At 47.4% G+C, this 22188-nt stretch overlaps 1 protein-coding gene across 2 annotated transcripts; it reads right to left on the bottom strand.

Annotated features, from left to right (window-relative positions):
• Positions 1–12081, bottom strand: CYP51A1 (cytochrome P450 family 51 subfamily A member 1). 2 transcript variants are annotated; one of them, XM_073677385.1, is made up of 11 exons: positions 11924–12081; positions 11197–11363; positions 10294–10392; positions 9219–9395; positions 6938–7064; positions 5039–5213; positions 4581–4700; positions 3445–3640; positions 3277–3372; positions 3024–3192; positions 1–399 (listed from the first exon to the last, which is right to left on the bottom strand). In XM_073677385.1, the coding sequence occupies exons 2-11, from the start codon at positions 11356–11358 to the stop codon at positions 221–223; spliced, it is 1500 nt and encodes a 499-aa protein (XP_073533486.1). In that variant the 5' UTR covers positions 11359–11363; positions 11924–12081; the 3' UTR covers positions 1–220. The 2 variants fall into 2 exon arrangements, with proteins under 2 accessions (XP_073533486.1, XP_073533487.1); XM_073677386.1 differs by having other exon boundaries at positions 11898–12053.
• Positions 12082–22188: the final 10107 nt, after the last annotated feature.

Genomic DNA, 22188 nt, shown 5'->3' with positions numbered 1-22188 from the left:
TAGGAATTAACACATTATTTAATGCGGCTTATTTACAAGCGATCTGCACATACAAAAAAGGAAAAGGAACAAAATAAAACCCCGAATGCCCCCTAATTTATACATTAATATTTCACATTCATTTTATAAACTACAGAACATGTACAGTCAGAATTACACCTGGACCCCCGCCCCTGTAATGTACAATTGTGTAAAAAAATAATAATCAGCAGCGCCTTCTTCACACTTTTCTCCTCTTATATCTGATGATGGGGTTGTCAGGAGTATGGATCATAGTTGTGTAATTGATTGTAGGGAAATATCCGTCCACGAGGTCGAATTCATACAGGCGTAGCATGGTGGACCATATGGTTTTAATTTGCACGTAAGCAAAATTTTCACCGATGCAACGATGGCGGCCTGGAGCGGAGAAAAACAAGTGATATCGACCCTATTCCAATATATGGAGTGTCAATGCAGAACTGATTGCTTAACCCCTTAAGGGCACAGACAGTTTTTCATTTACATCTCCAAATAACTATTTTTCGACATCACCGTATCACAACTGAGAACTTTCTACAATGTATCATTGCAGATATAATTTCCCAGATTGGACACCATTTTCTATGCTGGACACCATTTCCTATGCTGGACACCATTATAGCAAATCCCAAATCTGCAAACTAAAATCTCAACAAGTATGGGATGTAAATTCGCAGCTTACAGCAAAATTAACTTTTGGGTGTTTTTCCTAAACCCCCTTCCTGCCGCAGCCAATTTCAGTTTCTTGCGCTTTTATTCCTCCCCTTCTTCCTAAAGTCATATTTTTTTTTATTTTTCCGTTCCCATAGCCGTATGACCGCTTTTTTTTTTTTAGCGACTATTTATACTTTTGAATGACAACATTCACTTTATCACATAAAAGAAAAAACTAAAAATATTCCAAGTGAAATTAAATGGTAAAAAAAACAATTCTACCACTTTTTGGAGGTTTCATTTCTCCAGCTTTCAGAATGCAGTAGAAATGACCCGGTAACATAGTGTATTTTTCGGACTATAAGACGCATTTTTTTTTCCTCCAAAATTTTGGAGGAAAGTCGCAAGTGCATCTTATAGTTCGATATACATAAATACTGTGGCTGCGGGTGGTGGGGGATGTGGGGGTAGCGACAGTTGCGGAGTAGCGGGGCACAGAAGGCAGCAGCCGCCTGCTGCAGCCTACACTGTGCCCGCTACTAAAGAAAATGAATATTCACGGCTCCCCACGCAGTGAATATTAATTTTCCTTAATAACCAGCACACTGTGCCTGCAGCGCGGCTCCTGGTATGTATGGCACCCTTCATCCCTGTATGTATGGCCCCCCCTGATCCCCGTCACGCTGCACAGAAAAAAAATAATCATACTCGCCTCCAGTGTTGTGTTCCGCTCTGCCGGAATAGTCACTGCTCCCCACGCCAGGACTGTGTGCGTGGTGAGCAGTGACCATTCATTCTCCCTAATAGCGTGCACGCTGTAGCCGCAGCGTGGCTTCATGGGAGTGGTGAATATTCATGGACTTTACTAGCGGGCACGCTGACAGCCGAGCGCAGCAGGAGCCGCGTTGCAGCTACAGTGTGCGCGCTATTAGGGAGAATGAATGGTCACTGGGGGGAGCAGTGACTATTCCGGCACAGAGCGGGACACCGCGCTGGAGGAGAGAGGAGGTGAGTATGATTGTTTCTTTTTTTCTGTGCAGCGTGATTGAGATCAGGGGGTGCCAAGCATACCAGAATGAAGGGGGCCATACATACAGGGATGAAGAAAGAAGGGGGGCTATACATACAGGGATGAAGGGGGCCATACATACAGGGATGAAGGGGGCCATACATACAGGGATGATGAGTGCCATACATACCAGGAAGAGGAATGAAGGTACCATACATACCAGGATGGTGGATTGGGGTGAGGGCCACATATAACAAGAAGGAGGGGGGATATTAACAGGCTTGGGGGACATTATCCCTATAACAGTATCAGCAGCAGACCCCCTCCCCTTTAACAGGCCATCATGACCACATTTTTTGCTTACATATTTTTTTCTATTTTCCTCCTCTAAAACCTAGGTGCGTCTTATAGTCCGAAAAATACGGTACTTTTCCAGGTCAGTACGTTTATACTGATACCAAACTTATTTATTTTTATATTTTACTGGTTTTAAAAAATTAAAGAGGTTGTCCGGGACATTGATGACCTATCCTAAGTCCCGGACAACCCCTTTAAGAACTTCAAAAACGAGGACACAAACTAACATATTTTTTTTTTCCAGACACACCTATGACTTTATTATCCTGCTGGAGGACACCTATGAGGGCTTGTTTATTTATTTATTATTGATACCATTTTGCGGTACGGATTAATTTTTTTAGCGCTTTTTATTGTATTTGGGGGGGGGGGGGGATTAGGTAACAAAATCAGAGTTTGGATTTTTTTTCGTTACGTGATTTACTTTACATTTTAATAATTATTTTTTCCGGATGCAGCGATGGTAAAACTTGCATAATTTTTTTTTACATTTTAGAATAGGGGAAAAGGAGATGATTTAAACATGTTAGTTTTTTTTTTCTTTACTTTAACTATTTCATGCATTTTTTTTTTTAATTATTATTTTTTTAACTTTTCTTAGGGGGATTTAGCATATGGTCAAATTACAAGTCTCGTACAAAGACTGCCGAAGATGGAAGCAACCTCCAACTACTCTACTGATCCATGGAATTGACTGTGCCGTGGGTGGGAGTTGCAAAGGCGGAGGGGGATGCAAGTGTCAATTCAATAGATTTCCTTCAAGATTGTTTAACCATTTAAAAGCCGCTGTCTGCAAATGACAGCAGCATCTAAGTGGTTAAACAGCCATGCTCTGAGCTAGCTTAGGTTGCTTCTGTTAGAGGCAGGTGTTGGCTGTATAACACAGCCAGCAGCCACCTCGTATGGACGGGACTCCGCTTCTGAGACCAGTCCATATACCCGCACCTGAAAGGCTTAAAAGAGGATTCAGTTTATTTTTTACCTGCTCCGAAAGGGACATAGGCAAACTTTTCCCCCGCTGCGGGATTTTCATGGAGGTACCGCTCAGGATTGAAGTCTGTGTTCTGCACCCAGGTGTCCTTCAGTCGGTGGTTGACTGTAGGGGACACACACACCTGGTGTCCGGGGGGGATGCTGTATCCTGCAACAGACTGAAAAGAACCAAATCACTACTCTTACCATCCCCACCGTACAGCACACTACCGCCTGCAGCTCGCACCACCCGGAGCGCTGACCTGCGGTGTCCTGGCCATCCTCATCATGGTCATGATTGGGGGTCTCAGCCTCAGCGTCTCCTTGATGCAGCGGTCCAGGACTTGCAGGTCTTTAAGCTGTGAAGGAACCATTGGTTAATGCAATGATAAGATTTTCTATGTTGTCGTTGCCCGCAGCGAGACCCTCACCTGGTCGTAGTTCAGGGGTGGGAAGTCCTCCCCGCACACGGCCTTCTGCTCTGCAAAACATTGCTCCTGAATATCCTTGTGTGTGGCCAGGAAGAAGCCCATCCAGGCGCTGGTGGTGGAGGACGTGTGCTGTCCGGCCAGGAGCAGCCCGATCAGCATGCCCGAGATCTCGTCATCATTCAGGGGGGTCCCGTCCCTACAGGGGGGAATAGAGACTGTCAGTCCGAATACGGCCACATCCACACAGTCCTACACATACTGCAGGGTCTGAGGTGGCGGAGCAAATTCGAAGGATTTGTCATTCTCCGTATGTACCTGAAAGGGGTATTCTACTGTATATAGAGGTATTATCAGTTATTGTACAGGAGGGGGAGGAGGTGAGCTGTGATATTACCTATTGTGAATGGTGGATCCTGTGTGATCTACTGTATATAGAGGTATTATCAGTCATTTTACAGGAGGAGGAGGTGAGCTGTGACATCACCTATTGTGAATGGTGGATCCTGTGTTCTCTACTGTATTGTACAGGAGGGGGAGGAGGTGAGCTGTGACATCACCTATTGTGAATGGTGGATCCTGTGTTATCTATTGCAGGGTTCCCCAACTCCAGTCCTCAAGGCCCACCAACAGGTCATGTTTTCAGGATTTCCTTAGTATTGCACAGGTGATAATTCCATCATCAGCACAGGCAATAGTTACATCACCTGTGCAATACTAAGGAAATCCTGAAAACATGACCTGTTGGTGGGCCTTGAGGACTGGAGTTGGGGAACCCTGATCTATTGTATATAGAGGTGTTATCAGTCATTGTACAGGAGGGGGAGGAGGTGAGCTGTGACATCACCTATTGTGAATGGTGGATCCTATGTTATCTACTGTATATTGAGGTGTTATCAGTCATTGTACAGGAGGGGGAGGAGGTGAGCTGTGACATCACCTATTGTGAATGGTGGATCCTGTGTTATCTACTGTATACAGAGGTGTTATCAGTCATTGTAATTTTGTCTGTGATGATAACGCGACTTCTGAAAACTCTTCGTAACAGAATAGGTAGTGTGGACAGCATGAAAACTGCAAGATTTCTGATTAGCCCAATGAATAGATCTGTATAGAAGTCACATATAGTCAGGACATACTTGTAGGTGGCATCGATCAGGGTCTGTAACATGTCGTCTTCCCTATCCTCTGACTGTCGTCGTTTCTGGATCACCTGGTAGAAAATGTTCTTGATCTCTTTGTGAGCTCGGTCTCTGCGCCTGGAAATAAGACACTGATTTCAGTGTAAATATCAGAGGGTAGAACATATTCACTCTATAGGGAGCTGTATAAAAGGTATGTCCCCCACCAGAGCCGCTTTGAGGCGCGTCCCCCACCAGAGCCCCCGTGAGGCGCGTCCCCCACTAGAGCTAGAAACTAAAGTGTAGATCTGCCCATCTGATGTTGTGATACTATTACTAGCACATGCCGTAACATTAGGATTGTTGGGGGTTGGAGCGTGAAATGAGCGACCCCCCCGGACCCCCAGTGATCGCAGATCAAAGACCCACACAAGGAGGAGAAGCTGAAGAATTAGAGTTGGTGTCTATACAGATACCTGAAACTGGGTAATGGCAGCCACCCTGGGAGAAGCCAGGCCGCGTGTGTGAAGCCGCCATCCAGGTCAGCGTAGAGCTGCGCCACTCGCTCATCTAACATGCTGCGGATCTCCTTCCCGTGCAGGCAGCGGCTGGCCGTCAGGATGATCAGCTCCGACAGCGCCTCAAACAGGTCTAAAATACATCACAATATATATAGAATGCGTCACAACCCATGCAGGACAATAATCCAGAATGGGAATGTCCAAGCTCAACAACAGATCACATATAGAAACAATCTACATCTTAAAGTGCTTCTCTCCAGAGCTGCACTCATAATTCTGTAGGCTTCAGAGCTGAACTCTCTTTCCTAGCTCAATGCCTGTACCGAACTCATATTCTGCTGATTGTCATAAGAGCAACATGTGATGTAGGAAAAAGTAGCTGAGTCCTGCATTACAGGAGAGCAACTAAGCTGTTATAAGAGTGCAGCTCTGGGGTATAATACAGGATGTAACTCAAGATCAGTAATGTAATGTATGTACACAGTGACTGCACCGGCAGAATAGTGAGTGCAGCTCTGGAGTATAATACTGGATGTAACTCGGGATCAGTAATGTATGTACACAGTGACTGCACCGGCAGAATAGTGAGTGCAGCTCTGGAGTATAATACAGCATGTAACTCAGGATCAGTGAAGGATCAGTAATGTAATGTATGTACACAGTAACTGCACCAGCAGAATAGTGAGTGCAGCTCTGGAGTATAATACAGGATGTAACTCAGGATCAGTAATGTAATGTATATACACAGTGACTGCACCAGCAGAATAGTGAGTCCAGCTCTGGAGTATAATACACGATGTAACTCAGGATCAGTAATGTAATGTATGTATACAGTGACTGCACCAGCAGAATAGTGAGTGCAGCTCTGGAGTATAATACAGGATGTAACTCAGGATCAGTAATGTAATGTATGTACACAGTGACTGCACCAGCAGAATAGTGAGTGCAGCTGTGGAGTATAATACAGGATGTAACTCAGGATCAGTAATGTAATGTATGTACACAGTGACTGCACCAGCAGAATAGTGAGTGCAGCTCTGGAGTGTAATACAAGATGTAACTCAGGATCAGTAATGTAATATATGTACACAGTGACTGCACCAGCAGAATAGTGAGTGCAGCTCTGGAGTATAATACAGGATGTAACTCAGGATCAGTAATGTAATGTATATACACAGTGACTGCACCAGCAGAATAGTGAGTCCAGCTCTGGAGTATAATACACGATGTAACTCAGGATCAGTACAGGATCAGTAATGTAATGTATGTATACAGTGACTGCACCAGCAGAATAGTGAGTGCAGCTCTGGAGTATAATACAGGATGTAACTCAGGATCAGTAATGTAATGTATATACACAGTGACTGCACCAGCAGAATAGTGAGTCCAGCTCTGGAGTATAATACACGATGTAACTCAGGATCAGTACAGGATCAGTAATGTAATGTATGTATACAGTGACTGCACCAGCAGAATAGTGAGTGCAGCTCTGGAGTATAATACAGGATCAGTAATGTAATGTATGTACACAGTGACTGCATCAGCAGAATAGTGAGTGCAGCTCTGGAGTATAATACTGAATATTACTCAGGCACAGAGTGGAGCATGCAATACCTTAATTATTATACCGTTCAGGGAAAACTGGTTATTTACTTAAATATTAGTATTGCCAAACATATTACCCACTCAGTGGGCAGATTCAGTTTGTGTGTAATCACAGTCTTAATTACTAATTGCTTAGTTCAGGTTCATAGAAACAAATGTAATTGAGATCTGTCTAGTTAAAAAACTCAATAGTGCAGTGTGTGACCCCAGTCTAGATAGATGTGGCTGATATATGTGAATCCTCCTTACTTCCCACCCCGCTGTCCCCCCAGCGCTTGAAGTAATCCACGGTCTCCTCCTCAATCATCTGCACGTGGGTTTTGAAATGTGCGATGTTCAGGCCGGTCTTAAAAATCTTCTTCTGCTCCAGAAAAATCTATGAAAGATATGTGTCAGAATTAATTACAGTATAAATATAAGTGTATAATATGTATATACACACTAATATACACACGTGGTCAAAATTGTTGGCACCCCTCGTTTAATGAAAGAAAATCCCACAATGGTCACAGAAATAACTTGAATCTGACAAAAGTAATAATGAATTAAAAATCGATGAAAATGAACAAATGAAAGTCAGACATTGCTTTTCTGCTTCCACAGAATTTTTAACTCCTGAAATTGGCCTGGACAGAAATGATGGCACCCCTGAAAATAATGTGACAAAAGGGACAGGTTAAATCAAGTTCTGTCCACTAATTAGCATCACAGGTGTCTACAATCTTGTAATCAGTCAGTAGGCCTGTATATAGGGCTACAGATACTCACTATGCTGTTTGGTGACATGGTGTGTACCACACTCAACATGGACCAGAGGAAGCAAAGGAAAGAGTTGTCTCAGGAGATTAGAAAGAACATTATAGACAAGCATGGCAAAGGTAAAGGTTATAAGACCATCTCCAAGCAGCTTGATGTTCCTGAGATACAGTTGCACATATTATTCAGAGATTTAAGATCCATAGGACTGTAGCCAACCTCCCTGGACGTGGCCGCAGGAGGAAAACTGATGACAAATCAAAGAGACTGATAATACGAATGGGAACAAAAGAGCCCAGGATAACTTCTAAAGAGATTAAAGGTGAACTTCAAGCTCAAGGAACATCAGTGTCAGATTGCACCATCCGTCGTTGTTTGATCCAAAGTGGACTTCATGGGAGACGACCAACGAGAACACCATTGTTGAAACAAAAATCATAAACAAGCCAAACTACATGTTGACAAGCCACAGAGCTTCTGGGAGAATGTCCTATGGACAGATGAGACAAAAATGGAAATTATTGGCAAGGTACATCAGCTCTATGTTCACAGATGGAAAAATGAAGGATATCAAGAAAAGAACACTGTCCCTGCTGTGAAACATGGTGGAGGCTCTGTTATGTTCTGTGGCTGCTTTGCTGAATCTGGCACAGGGTGTCTTGAATCTGTGCAGGGTACAATGATACAAGGGATTCTAGAGAGAAATGTGCTGTCCAGTGTCAGAAAGCTTGGTCTCAGTCGCAGGTCATGGGTCTTACAACAGGATAATGACCCAAAACACAAAGCTAAAAACACCCAAGAATGGCTAAGAGGAAAACATTGGACTATTCTGAAGTGGCTTCTATGAGCCCTGACCTAAATCCTATTGAGCGTTTTTGGAAAGAGCTGAAACATGCCGTCTGGAGAAGGCAACCTTCACACACGAGACAACTGGAGCAGTTTGCTCATGAGGAGTGGGCCGAAATACCTGTCGAGAGGTGCAGAAGTCTCATTGACAGTTACAGGAATCGTTTGATTGCAGTGATTGCCTCAAAAGGTCGTTCAACAAAATATTAAGTTAAGAAGAACCATCATTTCTGTCCAGGCCGATTTCATGAGGTTAATTGTTTTTTTTTAATTCTGTGGAAGCAGGAAAGCAATGTCTGACTTTCATCTGTTCATTTTCATAGATTTTTAATTTATTATTACTTTTGTCAGATTCAAGTTATTTCTGTGACCATTGTGGGGTTTTCTTTCACTAAAACCAATAATTTTGACCACATGTGTATATAAAAAAATGAGAGTGATTTTAAAGAGGACCTGTCTGCTCTCCTCACATCTTTTCAATAAATGCTTGCGTTCCCCATGAAATAACAAATCTGGAGCATCTTTTCTTAAAATTCTGCATTGTACTGTTCCTCCGTTATTCCTCCTGGAAAATTAAAAATCAATTGACTGCTCATTGCAATAGGATATGACCCTACGTAAAATTCAGACTGCCGTATATCACAATACGTACACTGAGCACAATGCCCGGACTGACCGGAGGTCTCCTGACCCCCAAACTCACAGGCACATATGAGGTTGTATGTTCTCGTCATGTGGCCAATGATCAGTCCGGGCATTGTGGTCAGTGTACGGACTGTGATATATGGTTGTCGGAACTGCTAACACCCAGCTGTCAAGTCATTCATCCATTTCCAGGAGGAATAACAGAGGGACAACAATACAGAATTTTCAAGAAAAGATATTCCAGGTTGGGAAACTGGTTAACACATTGGACCGGGATCATTACCGGGTTGGGGACATCGTAGGCGACTCCTTTGCCGAACACGGGGGTGGTGAGCCGGGAGTACACGTCTTCTGCATTCAGGTCTTCATTCTTGCTGTTAAAGAGCAACGCGGCGGCGTCACTGCCAACCAAATAGGTGAAGGTTTTGCCAACCATCGTAAAACTGAAGACAGGACCGTACTGAAAGAAGAAGAAGAAAAGTGGCGTCTGAGGATAATCATGGAAGCCGGGATTTGTCCATTTCTGCTGCAGCCAATTTTGGTTTTTCCGCTTTCGTTTTTTCTTTCCAAGATTAATAACTTTTTTTATTTTTCCATCTCCATTTGTATCAGCTTTGAATGAAACCATTCACTTTACCATATAGTGAACTGAAAAACGGGGAAAAAATTCAATGTGCAGTGAAATGGTGAAAAAATGACCTGACAAAATAATTCTCCAGGTCAGGGCGATCGCGGCGACACCAAACATGTACGGTTTTCTTTTTATAATTTTAGCGACTAAAAAAAAAGTTCAGCTCTTTGTAAAAATTTGTTTTTTTTTTTCCACCATTTCCTGAGACTTGTAACTTTGTTATTATTCCATACAAGGTAAGAGGACATTTTTATTTTGATCAATTTTTATGTCCTTTTTTGGGGGGGGAGTTACGTATGCAAACGGCAGTTCTAGAGGGGTTTTTTTGTTTTTTGTTTTTTTACGATATTTACAGGGTAAATATTTTTTATATTATTATAGATCTGACTTTTATGGATGCGGTGATACCAAATATGTTTTGGTTTTTTTTTTTAACTGTAATTTTTTTTTTCTTTTCTTTTTTTTAACCGGGAAAAGGGGTTGAAGTTTGAAATCTTTTTTTTTTTTAAATGTAAAAGAAAAAATAAATAAACATTTTTATTTAGTCCCCTTTGGGGACTAGAATCTGCAATCATCTGATCACTTGTTCTTTATGACAAGAAGCTCAGAGAGTGGTCAGGCTCCACATGAGTACAAAGATGGCGATGACTGGGGCCTTTAGCAACTTTTTGACAGGATTGCGTACGGCACATGCGCGGCCCCCCCGTCCCGCTACCCCCACACTCACCTTTTCATAAGCTTTTTCTAGAAAATCAATTGGACTCTTCCCGAAAGATATGGCGTGTCCCAGGAAGGGAATATGGGATGAAATGTACGGCGGGTATTTCTGCAGAGACAGGAAAGCACAAATGTAACTGCGGCGACCTTACAATATGGCCCCCGACACATTAGCAAACAGCTCCTCATAGCTCAGCTTCCGTCCTTATAATCGCTCCTCTCCTTCCAGGCTTCATTTCACGTCCCCATAATAGTCATTACATAGAATTAAAAGAGTTACTTTTTTTCATTTAGAAATAGCGCCACCTTTTTCTATAGGTTGTGTCTGGTATTGCAGCTTTTCTTTATTCAAATAAATGGTGCTGAGCTGCAATACCAACCACAGCATGTAATAAAAAGGGGGGTGCTATTTCCCAGGTGAAAAAAAAAAATGCCTCTCTTTTCTTCTAGGGGATAATTTACGCTACAGCTACAATTTGGACCCCCAAAATGTCAAATACACTACTATTATCTCTAGCTCTAACCTGCTGCTCTGTCCATCCCCCATACTTTACACTGCAGCTTTCACTTATGTTTAAAGGGTACGTTCATTTATGCTACTGTCATCTCTAGCTCCAAGCTGTTGCTCTGTCCATCCCCCATACTTTACACTGCAGCTTTTACTTAGGTTTAAAGGGTACGTTCATTTACGCTACTGTCATCTCTAGCTCCAAGCTGTTGCTCTGTCCATCCCCCATACTTTACACTGCAGCTTTTACTTATGTTTAAATGGTACGTTCATTTAAAGAAACTGCTTTGTTCTCAGAAATCAGTGCACACATAGAAAGTGGGGTACACAGAGGTCCAGCGGGGGTGTATGGGCGCCACATTACAGAGTCACACAACCCCAATATCGCCGGTGTGACGGACTCACCACATCCTCAGGGGCGACGCTCTGCAGGTGCTTGAACGCCAGCTTGGAGAGATAAGCGATGGTGAGGAGGAAGGTGCAAGGGAGAAGAACCCTGGAGGCCAAGCTGCCCCCGACCGCTTCCTCGATCAGGGCGCCCCCTGCCTGACAGAGACTCATCAACATGGCGACTGGAGGAAAAAAAAAAAAAAGAGCATGAGAACAATGTGGTGCCCTGAAACACCCCAATAACTCGCCCCAAATACCCCCGTACTATTATCAGTGGGGCCGTCACCCACATTTCTCCAGGGCCTCGTGCAGACGTCACAGTTTCACGTATTCTATCTTTTTTTTTTTTGCATACAAGAAAACGGACACATGGACCAAAAAGAAGTGAAACTGACAACAGACTTGTCCAGGGGTCCAGCATCAATTCCCAGCAGAAATCACCACTGCAGCCAATCACTGAGCTCGGCAGCTCGTCCGTCTACATCAGCAGAACTCAGGGATTGGCTGCAGCGGTGATGTGCTCTGTAATCGTGGATGTCACCGCTGCAATACACCAAGACAGGAGCAGCAGTGGAGAGGGGGCACTGGACCCGGGTGACAATTAGAATTTGCTTTCCTTAAAGGTGGAAAACCCCTTTAAGCAGGATTATTTTGCATGCACGGTCCTGGTACAGGGAGAGGCAGAAACATGCACAATTAGTATCGGCCGCCATTACCTGCAGTGTGATAGCAGAGCTCGTACCTGCACTGATGTCACCGGCTGCGGCTCCGCACACTGGAGGTGACGCTTAACCCTCGCTCAGGTTTTGCAGGCAGAATGACAGGGGCGGGAGTGGGCGTGGTTTAATGACATCAGTAGTCACCTAGTCTCCGCCCCTTCTAGGATGTGACCCCCCTATAATACACAGATGGAACATCCCGTAGTGTGCCCGGTCAGTGCAGACAATACGGAGGAGACGCGGGAATGGGCAACTGCACACACCGGTTATAGGGGGGAAATAATACAGCATTAAAGGGGCGGGATCAAGGTGGCTTGTGGGCGGGGTCTGTTGCCGGCAGCTCTGTGCTGTTTCTGAATGCTGCATTCTGATTGGATGGCTGCGCCTGAACTGATGTCTGACTATGTGACGCAACTAATTCAAGGTTTCAATGGGCAATGTGGTGCGGCGACGTCAGTGTCAGCCTGAGAGGCGGCGAGGTGAGGACGTGCGGTGGAGACAGTCCTGTGTACCCCCGTATATCCCGCTACACTTACTGATTACACCCGTATATACCGCTATTCTGACTGATTACACCCGTATATACCGCTATACTGACTGATTACACCCGTATATACCGCTATACTGACTGATTACACCCGTATATACCACTATACTGACTGATTACACCCGTATATACCGCTATACTGACTGATTACACCCGTATATACCGCTATACTGACTGATTACACCCGTATATACCACTATACTGACTGATTACACCCGTATATACCACTATACTGACTGATTACACCCGTATATACCAATATTCTGACTGATTACACCCGTATATACCGCTATACTGACTGATTACACCCGTATATACCGCTATACTGACTGATTACACCCGTATATACCGCTATACTGACTGATTACACCCGTATATACCACTATACTGACTGATTACACCCGTATATACCGCTATACTGACTGATTACACCCGTATATACCGCTATACTGACTGATTACACCCGTATATACCACTATACTGACTGATTACACCCGTATATACCACTATACTGACTGATTACACCCGTATATACCAATATTCTGACTGATTACACCCGTATATACCGCTATACTGACTGATTACACCCGTATATACCGCTATACTGACTGATTACACCCGTATATACCACTATACTGACTGATTACACCCGTATATACCGCTATTCTGACTGATTACACCCGTATATACCGCTATACTGACTGATTACACCCGTATATACCGCTATACTGACTGATTACACCCGTATATACCACTATACTGACTGATTACACCCGTATATACCACTATACTGACTGATTACACCCGTATATACCAATATTCTGACTGATTACACCCGTATATACCGCTATACTGACTGATTACACCCGTATATACCGCTATACTGACTGATTACACCCGTATATACCACTATACTGACTGATTACACCCGTATATACCGCTATTCTGACTGATTACACCCGTATATACCGCTATACTGACTGATTACACCCGTATATACCGCTATACTGACTGATTACACCCGTATATACCGCTATACTGACTGATTACACCCGTATATACCACTATACTGACTGATTACACCCGTATATACCGCTATACTGACTGATTACACCCGTATATACCGCTATACTGACTGATTACACCCGTATATACCACTATACTGACTGATTACACCCGTATATACCGCTATATAGACTGATTACACCCGTATATACCGCTATACTGACTGATTACACCCGTATATACCACTATACTGACTGATTACACCCGTATATACCGCTATACTGACTGATTACACCCGTATATACCGCTATATAGACTGATTACACCCGTATATATCGCTATATAGACTGATTACACCCGTATATACCGTTCTTCTGACTGATTACACCCGTGTATACCGCTATTCTGACTGATTACACCCGTATATACCGCTATTTTGACTGATTACACCCCTATATACTGACTGATTACACCCCTATATACCGCTATACAGACTCATTACACCCGTATATACCGTTATACTGACTGATTACACCCCTATATACCGCTATACAGACTGATTGCACCCGTATATACCGTTATACTGACTGATTACACCCCTATATACCGCTATACAGACTGATTACACCCGTATATACCGCTATACTGACTGATTACACCCGTATATACCGCTATACTGACTGATTACACCCGTATATACCGCTATACTGACTGATTACACCCGTATATACCGCTATGCTGACTGATTACACCCGTATATACCGCTATACTGAGTGATTACACCTGTATATACCGCTATATTGACTAATTACATCCATATATACCGCTATACTGACTGATTACACCCATATATACCGCTATACTGACTGATTGCACCCGTATATACCGCTATATTAACTGATTACACCTGTATATACTGCTATACTGACTGATCACACCCGTATATAACGCTATACTGACTGATCACACCCGTATATACCGCTACACTGTCTAATTACCGCTATACTCACTAATCACACCCGTATATACCGCCACACTGACTGATTACACCTTTATATACCGCCACACTGACTGATTACACCTTTATATACCGCCACACTGACTGATTACGCCCGTATATACCGCCACACTGACTGATTACGCCCGTATATACCGCCACACTGACTGATTACGCCCGTATATACCGCCACACTGACTGATTACGCCCGTATATACCGCCACACTGACTGATTACGCCCGTATATACCGCCACACTGACTGATTATGCCCGTATATACCGCCACACTGACCGATTACACCCGTATATACCGCTATACTGACCGATTACACCTGTATATACCACTATACTGACTGATTACACCCGTATATACCGCCACACTGACTGATTAAACTTGTATATACCGCTATACTGACTGATCACACCCGTATATACTGCTACGCTGACTGATCACACCCGTATATACCGCTGCACTGACTGATTACACCCATATATACCGCCACACTGACTGATTATGCCCGTATATACCGCCACACTGACTGATTACACCCGTATATACCGCCACACTGACCGATTACACCCGTATATACCGCTATACTGACCGATTACACCTGTATATACCACTATACTGACTGATTACACCCGTATATACCGCCACACTGACTGATTAAACCTGTATATACCGCTATACTGACTGATCACACCTGTATATACTGCTACGCTGACTGATTACACCCGTATATACCGCCACACTGACCGATTACACCCATATCTACCGCTATACTGACTGATCATACCCGTATATACTGCTATACTGACTGATTACACCTTTATATACTGCTATACTTACTGATTACACCTGTATACAGTAGTGTTCAAAATAATAGCAGTCCAATATGACTGATCAGATTAATCACTGTTTTTGGTATCTATAATATAATCGGCTAAGCGTCCCTCTGTCTGAAGCCTTTATAGACTGCGCATGCACGACGCGCAGTCTGGCTCCAGACAGAAGAACGTTTGGAGCCGTTACAGGTAAGAGGAGGTGTATGGCGCCGGAGATCGCGGTATGTGTAGACACTGAACGCACACCGCGATCTCCGGCGCCATACTTACCTGACCGGGAGGAGCGTTGCCGCGGCGCCTCTCTCTTCGCCAGAGACCGGGGCAGGAGTGAGGCGTCGGATCGGTGCATGCACATACCGCTATCCGGCGCCATTTTACTGAAGACACATTTGCAGTGTGTCTTCAGCAAAATGGCGCTGGACCACACTCCTCCCCCGGCCTCCGGCAGAACAGGACTTAGCAGTGCTGGAGCACAGAGAAGAAAGGAGAGTATAAGGCTATGTGCCCACGATGCAGAAATGCTCAGGATTTTTTCCTGAGCGTTTCTGCATCTCCCTGGCAGAAAAAAACGCATGCGGATTGTACATGCGGATTGTACATGCAGATTGTACATGCAGATTGTACATGCGTTTTTCCTGCCCGGGACATGCGGAAGTGAAGCGTTCTTCACATGCATTTCCGCATGCGGGTTGACAAGCGATTTTAGCATCACTTGGAAAGTGCTTGACAACTTGGTCACACTATATACAGCCATGCAACCGGCATGAATTTATATAGTGTGACCGTAAAGAATGTTTAAAAATAAAAAAATAAATCTATACTTACCTTCCGAAGGCTCCGGTGTCTTGATTCCCTCCGTTCTCCCTTGCCGGCAGCAGTACACTGAAGGACCTGCCGACGTCAGCGTCGCGTGACCCGTCACATGACTATGACATCAGCGCAGGTCCTTCAGTCCATCGCTAGCTGCCGGCAAGTGAAGACAAGGAGAGCGGGGGCCGCCAGAAGGTAAATATAATCTTTATTTTTTATTTTATTCTTTTTTTCACAGTTTTCTGTGGTACCCGGGTCCAGAGGAGAGTCTCCTGTCCTCCACACCCGGGTACCATCCGCACATTGAACGCGTGCATTCCGCATGTCCATATCTAGTGAAGCGGAATCCATGCGTTCTAATGCAAGTCAATGGCAGCGAAAACGCAGCACTTCCGCAAGATAATTGGTAGTGCTGCGTTTTTTTCCGCAATGATAATCCGCAGCGGAAATTTCCGCAGCATGTGCACAGCACATGCGGATTATCATTGGGGAACATGGCAGGCCTTCTAACATGCGTTTTTTAAGCGTTTCTGCAGCGTTTTTGCCGCTGCGGAAACGCTTAAAAAAACGCATCGTGGGCACACAGCCTTAATGTTTATTTTTTTGTATGTGTGTATGACTCGCCCCCTGGGCCGAGGGGCACCCGGAACCGGGCTTCTGGGGGGGTTGTAGTATCCGTGGCGGTGACCCGGTCCCGTGGCTCAGGGTGGTCAGGCCGATGGCGGTATTTTGTGGGTTTTAGGTTAATTGTCCGACTACGCCACCCGTGGATTGCGGTCAGTACGAACCGCCGCTGCAAGGGCAGACCGCTGGGGCTGATGGTGTATGCAGCTAAGGAAGTGTGACTCCCCACGGGAAGAGTGCAGCCCCAGGGCAGTGTAGTTGATGGTGGGGGTGATGGTGCGCTGGTGTCCCAGCACTAGTAGTGCTGGTGCGGCGATGAAGCACAGAGACGTGGGGTTGCAGTTCAAGTTCTTTACTCACAGTTCTTTATGTCCCAAGTCATTCCGCGGGCAATGACTGCCCAAGCCGTGCTGCGTTCACCAGGCAGGGGGCTCGGTCAACCCCCAGGTAATTCCGGAGTGTGGCACAGGACTCCCTTCTATCCTTTCGTCAGCCGTGCCCCACCAGTGACACTACGTCTGTCCAGCTCCCGCGGGCCTTCTCTTGGGAGGGCTTCGTGCTCACCTCCCTGACCCTATGTGGTATGCCTTTCTAGTAGGTGTAGTGAGGGGTCGCACCAAGATATGATCGCGACCGCCGGTCCTTGGCTGAGGATTAGTCACCTCCACCAACTTGGGATCCGGTACCCTGTTCTGCCAACCCGTCACCCATCAATCTCCTGGGCCTTTGGGGTTCCTTCTGCCTTCGTGTCTCTGGGCCTCTCTTGGTGTTCTGTTCCTTTCTTCCTTTCCTTTCTGTTCCTGTCTTTTCTGCTGGCTCTGGCCTCACAGGCTAGGCCCGCCTCCGGAGCAGAGCTCCACAGAGGCCCTGCTCTGTCACTTCCTCTCTCAGACTGAACTGACTACTGTCCTAAGATGGTGCCCACTTTATATACCTCCCTCTCTGTGTATGAGCCCAGGTGACTTGCAACCAATGGGCTCCTACCTATGCCCAGAGACCGTCCCCTCCTGCTCCTACATCACTGGGTTTTCCTCCCCTCTCCCCACTCCAGCCAGGGACAGATTCTGTCGTGCCTGCACTTCTGTCTAGTGGGAGCACCGTTGAGCTGTCCCTCGGAAATGGGGTGTGTGTGATGCATGCAGCTAAACGAGCCCTGGTCCACACTCCATCCTTACCCGGGAGTGGGATATCACACCTCTGGCAGAAGTGCAATACCCCTGTAGTGGCTGAACCCTCGGGGCGCTACATTCCCCGCCGGTAAACCACAGCACGTCCTCGGGCTGGAAAAGAGCAAAGACAATTCAAAAACATGCAATACCTCTTTTTTTTTTTTTTCTCAAAACTTTTCACATAGAAAACGGACGACATTATTTAATTCCCTTTATGGGAAACACTTTCCTCTTTTTCAACATTTTTCTTTCACTAGATATGGTCATTACTACCGGAACTCTTTTGTCATATAAAACACCCTACCAAACATTCGCATTTTTACTTTAGCAGCATATAAAACCTTTTCATTATAAAACATTTTTAGGTAAACATATTCTTGGGTACTGGCCGCGGTGTAACTTGCGACCAGGTGTTCTTTCTTCTTAGGGGAATGGCTGCTCTCAGTCCCCATCCAGATTAGGGAAAAGGGATGGCTGTTCTCAGTCCCCATCCAGATTAGGGAAAAGGGATGGCTGTTCTCAGTCCCCAGCCAGATAAGGGATATAGGGGGTAACTTCTACACAGGTCTATATCAGTCCCAACGGGGACCACACTTTCTCTGGAAACAGTCCCTTTACCAGTTCTCATACCCTGACGGGTAACTATGTACAGTTACACTTTACCGTTCAGTGGTAACGGTGTCCTCCTGATGCTCCTTGCTCCTCCTGGTGGTAGTCTTCAGACCCGTCCGGGTCCTCTTGGTACTCGGGGTCTGAGTGGTACTGCTCCTCCTCTCCTACCACTCTATGGACATGGAGGGCGTACCCGCCCCTTGCGCTGCGGTGCAGTAGGCCTTGCGGCGGGGTCTGGAGAAGGCCGCTGTTGATGACGCCCGGGGTCAGAGGGTGCGACTTTGGGCCTGGGCGCGGGCTGGTGGCGGCAGTGCCCAGGGCTGCAGAGCTTGTTGCGGGGTCTGGAGCAGGTCGGTGTCTGCAGCGCCCGGGATCGGCGGCTCCACCAGGGGGCCTGGGAGCAGGCTGACGCTGGCAGCGTCCGGGACAGGGAGACTCCTCTTACCTGCTCCCGCGACCGCTCCTGCGTCACGCGTCTTCTCCTGGCGCTGGTCAGGGCCCGCGATGGCTGGGGCACTGCCGATGCTGGGCAGCTTAGTCTGCTGCTGGTCCTCCATCTTGCCCTCCGTTCCTGATGTCTTCTCCCCCCCCGGTTAACTGTGGCCTACCGTGGCCGTGGCGATCCTCTTCTGTAGGCCGCGGCTCCGCTCACGATGGTCTGCGTTGAGGACCTGGCGTCACGCTCTGCTGACGTCAGCGTCGCTCTCTCTCCCTTCCAGGACCTTGCGCAGCGTCGGTGCGTAGGGCGGGGCTTCAAGTCTCGCGCGCCCTGGATGTCCACGCCCCTCTTCTTCCCGCGCAGCGCCCTGAAGATGGCGTCCGATGGCGGGAAAACAGCCGAAGATGGCAGGAAAACGACTGAAGATGGCGGGAATCGACTGAAGATGGCGTCCGATGGCGGGAAAATGGCTGAAGATAGCGGGAGACGACTCAGGATGGCGGGAAACTTCTCTCAGGTAAGTGCAAAGTCTCCTTCAGGCACGCAATACCCGTTAGTGGCTTGCTGGTAACGATCCTGCCGACTACGCCAAAGCTGACTCGCCCCCTGGGCCGAGGGGCACCCGGAACCGGGCTTCTGGGGGGGTTGTAGTATCCGTGGCGGTGACCCGGTCCCATGGCTCAGGGTGGTCAGGCCGATGGCGGTATTTTGTGGGTTTTAGGTTAATTGTTCGACTACGCCACCCGTGGATTGCGGTCAGTACGAACCGCCGCTGCAAGGGCAGACCGCTGGGGCTGATGGTGTATGCAGCTAAGGTAGTATGACTCCCCACGGGAAGAGTGCAGCCCCAGGGCAGTGTAGTTGATGGTGGGGGTGATGGTGCGCGGGCGTCCCAGCACTAGTAGTGCTGGTGCGGCGATGAAGCACAGAGACGTGGGGTTGCAGTTCAAGTTCTTTACTCACAGTTCTTTATGTCCCAAGTCATTCCGCGGGCAATGACTGCCCAAGCCGTGCTGCGTCCACCAGGCAGGGGGCTCGGTCAACCCCCAGGTAATTCCGGAGTGTGGCACAGGACTCCCTTCTATCCTTTCGTCAGCCGTGCCCCACAAGTGACACTACCATAGACGGATTATAATGAGGGCAATCCGGGCGACCGCCCGGGGCCCCGAGCCTGCAGGGGGCCCGCGGCTCCGGGCGGGGTGTCTAATGCCGGATTGCCCTCATTATATGTGCGGGCCGCCGCGGCACATACCGGTAGCAGTGGCGGGAGGGGGGGCCCCGGACCGCTCCCCCAGCAGCGGCCGCCGCTACTTCTTCATCGGCTGGGCCAGCACTGCAGCAGTTAACTTCCCTGTGCTGGCCCGGCCGCGTCACTGCTAGGAGACACGGCCCTGTGCGCGGCTGTGTCTCCTAGCTGTGACGTCACGCAGTGCGCGCCCGGCCTGTACTGCTACTTACCACCGGAGAGGAGAGAGAGCAGGCAGGAGGAATGGAGCCGGGGGATGGTGAGTGTGTGTGTGGGCAGATGTGTGTGTGGGCAGATGTGTGTGTGGGCAGATGTGTGTGTGGGCAGATGTGTGTGTGGGCAGATGTGTGTGTGGGCAGATGTGTGTGTGTGTGGGCAGATGTGTGTGTGTGTGGGCAGATGTGTGTGTGTGTGGGCAGATGTGTGTGTGTGGGCAGATGTGTGTGTGTGGGCAGATGTGTGTGTGGGCAGATGTGTGTGTGGGCAGATGTGTGTGTGTGTGGGCAGATGTGTGCGTGGGCAGGTGTGTGTGTGTGTGTGGGCAGATGTGTGTGCGTGGGCAGATGTGTGTGTGGGCAGATGTGTGTGTGGGCAGGTGTGTGTGTGTGGGCAGATGTGTGTGTGGGCAGATGTGTGTGTGTGGGCAGATGTGTGTGTGGGCAGATGTGTGTGTGTGGGCTGATGTGTGTGTGTGGGCAGATGTGTGTGTGGGCAGATGAGTGTGTGTGGGCAGATGTGTGTGTGTGTGGGCAGATGTGTGTGTGGGCAGATGTGTGTGTGTGGGCAGATGTGTGTGTGTGGGCAGATGTGTGTGTGTGGGCAGATGTGTGTGTGTGGGCAGATGTGTGTGTGTGGGCAGGTGTGTGTGTGGGCAGGTGTGTGTGTGGGCAGATGTGTGTGTGGGCAGATGTGTGTGTGGGCAGATGTGTGTGTGGGCAGATGTGTGTGTGGGCAGATGTGTGTGTGGGCAGATGTGTGTGTGTGTGTGGGCAGATGTGTGTGTGTGGGCAGATGTGTGTGTGTGTGTGGGCAGATGTGTGTGTGTGTGTGGGCAGATGTGTGTGTGTGGGCAGATGTGTGTGTGTGGGCAGATGTGTGTGTGTGTGGGCAGATGTGTGTGTGTGTGGGCAGATGTGTGTGTGTGTGGGCAGATGTGTGTGTGGGCAGATGTGTGTGTGGGCAGATGTGTGTGTGGGCAGATGTGTGTGTGGGCAGATGTGTGTGTGGGCAGATGTGTGTGTGTGTGGGCAGATGTGTGTGTGTGTGGGCAGATGTGTGTGTGTGTGGGCAGATGTGTGTGTGTGTGGGCAGATTGTGTGTGTGGGCAGATTGTGTGTGTGTGGGCAGATTGTGTGTGTGTGGGCAGATTGTGTGTGTGTGTGGGCAGATGTGTGTGTGTGTGGGCAGATGTGTGTGTGGGCAGATGTGTGTGTGTGGGCAGATGTGTGTGTGGGCAGATGTGTGTGTGTGTGGGCAGATGTGTGTGTGGGCAGATGTGTGTGTGTGTGTGGGCAGATGTGTGTGTGTGTGTGGGCAGATGTGTGTGTGTGTGTGGGCAGATGTGTGTGTGTGTGGGCAGATGTGTGTGTGGGCAGATGTGTGTGTGGGCAGGTGTGTGTGGGCAGATGTGTGTGTGTGTGTGTGGGCAGATGTGTGTGTGTGTGGGCAGATGTGTGTGTGTGGGCAGGTGTGTGCGTGGGCAGATGTGTGCGTGGGCAGGTGTGTGTGTGGGCAGATGTGTGTGTGGGCAGATGTGTGTGTGTGGGCAGGTGTGTGTGTGGGCAGGTGTGTGTGTGGGCAGATCTGTGTGTGGGCAGATCTGTGTGTGTGGGCAGATGTGTGTGTGTGGGCAGATGTGTGTGTGTGGGCAGATGTGTGTGTGTGTGTGGGCAGATGTGTGTGTGTGTGGGCAGATGTGTGTGTGTGTGGGCAGATGAAAATTGTACATTCACACTGAAGGCGTCAAAACTATGAATTAACACATGTGGAATTA

This window comes from Phyllobates terribilis, unplaced genomic scaffold (assembly GCF_046119375.1).
Source record: "Phyllobates terribilis strain yellow unplaced genomic scaffold, ASM4611937v1 Scaffold_4__5_contigs__length_816908805, whole genome shotgun sequence".
Taxonomy (NCBI): domain Eukaryota; kingdom Metazoa; phylum Chordata; class Amphibia; order Anura; family Dendrobatidae; genus Phyllobates; species Phyllobates terribilis.
Note: the sequence above shows the minus strand (reverse complement) of the source record. Positions and strands in the feature narration are given on the sequence as shown.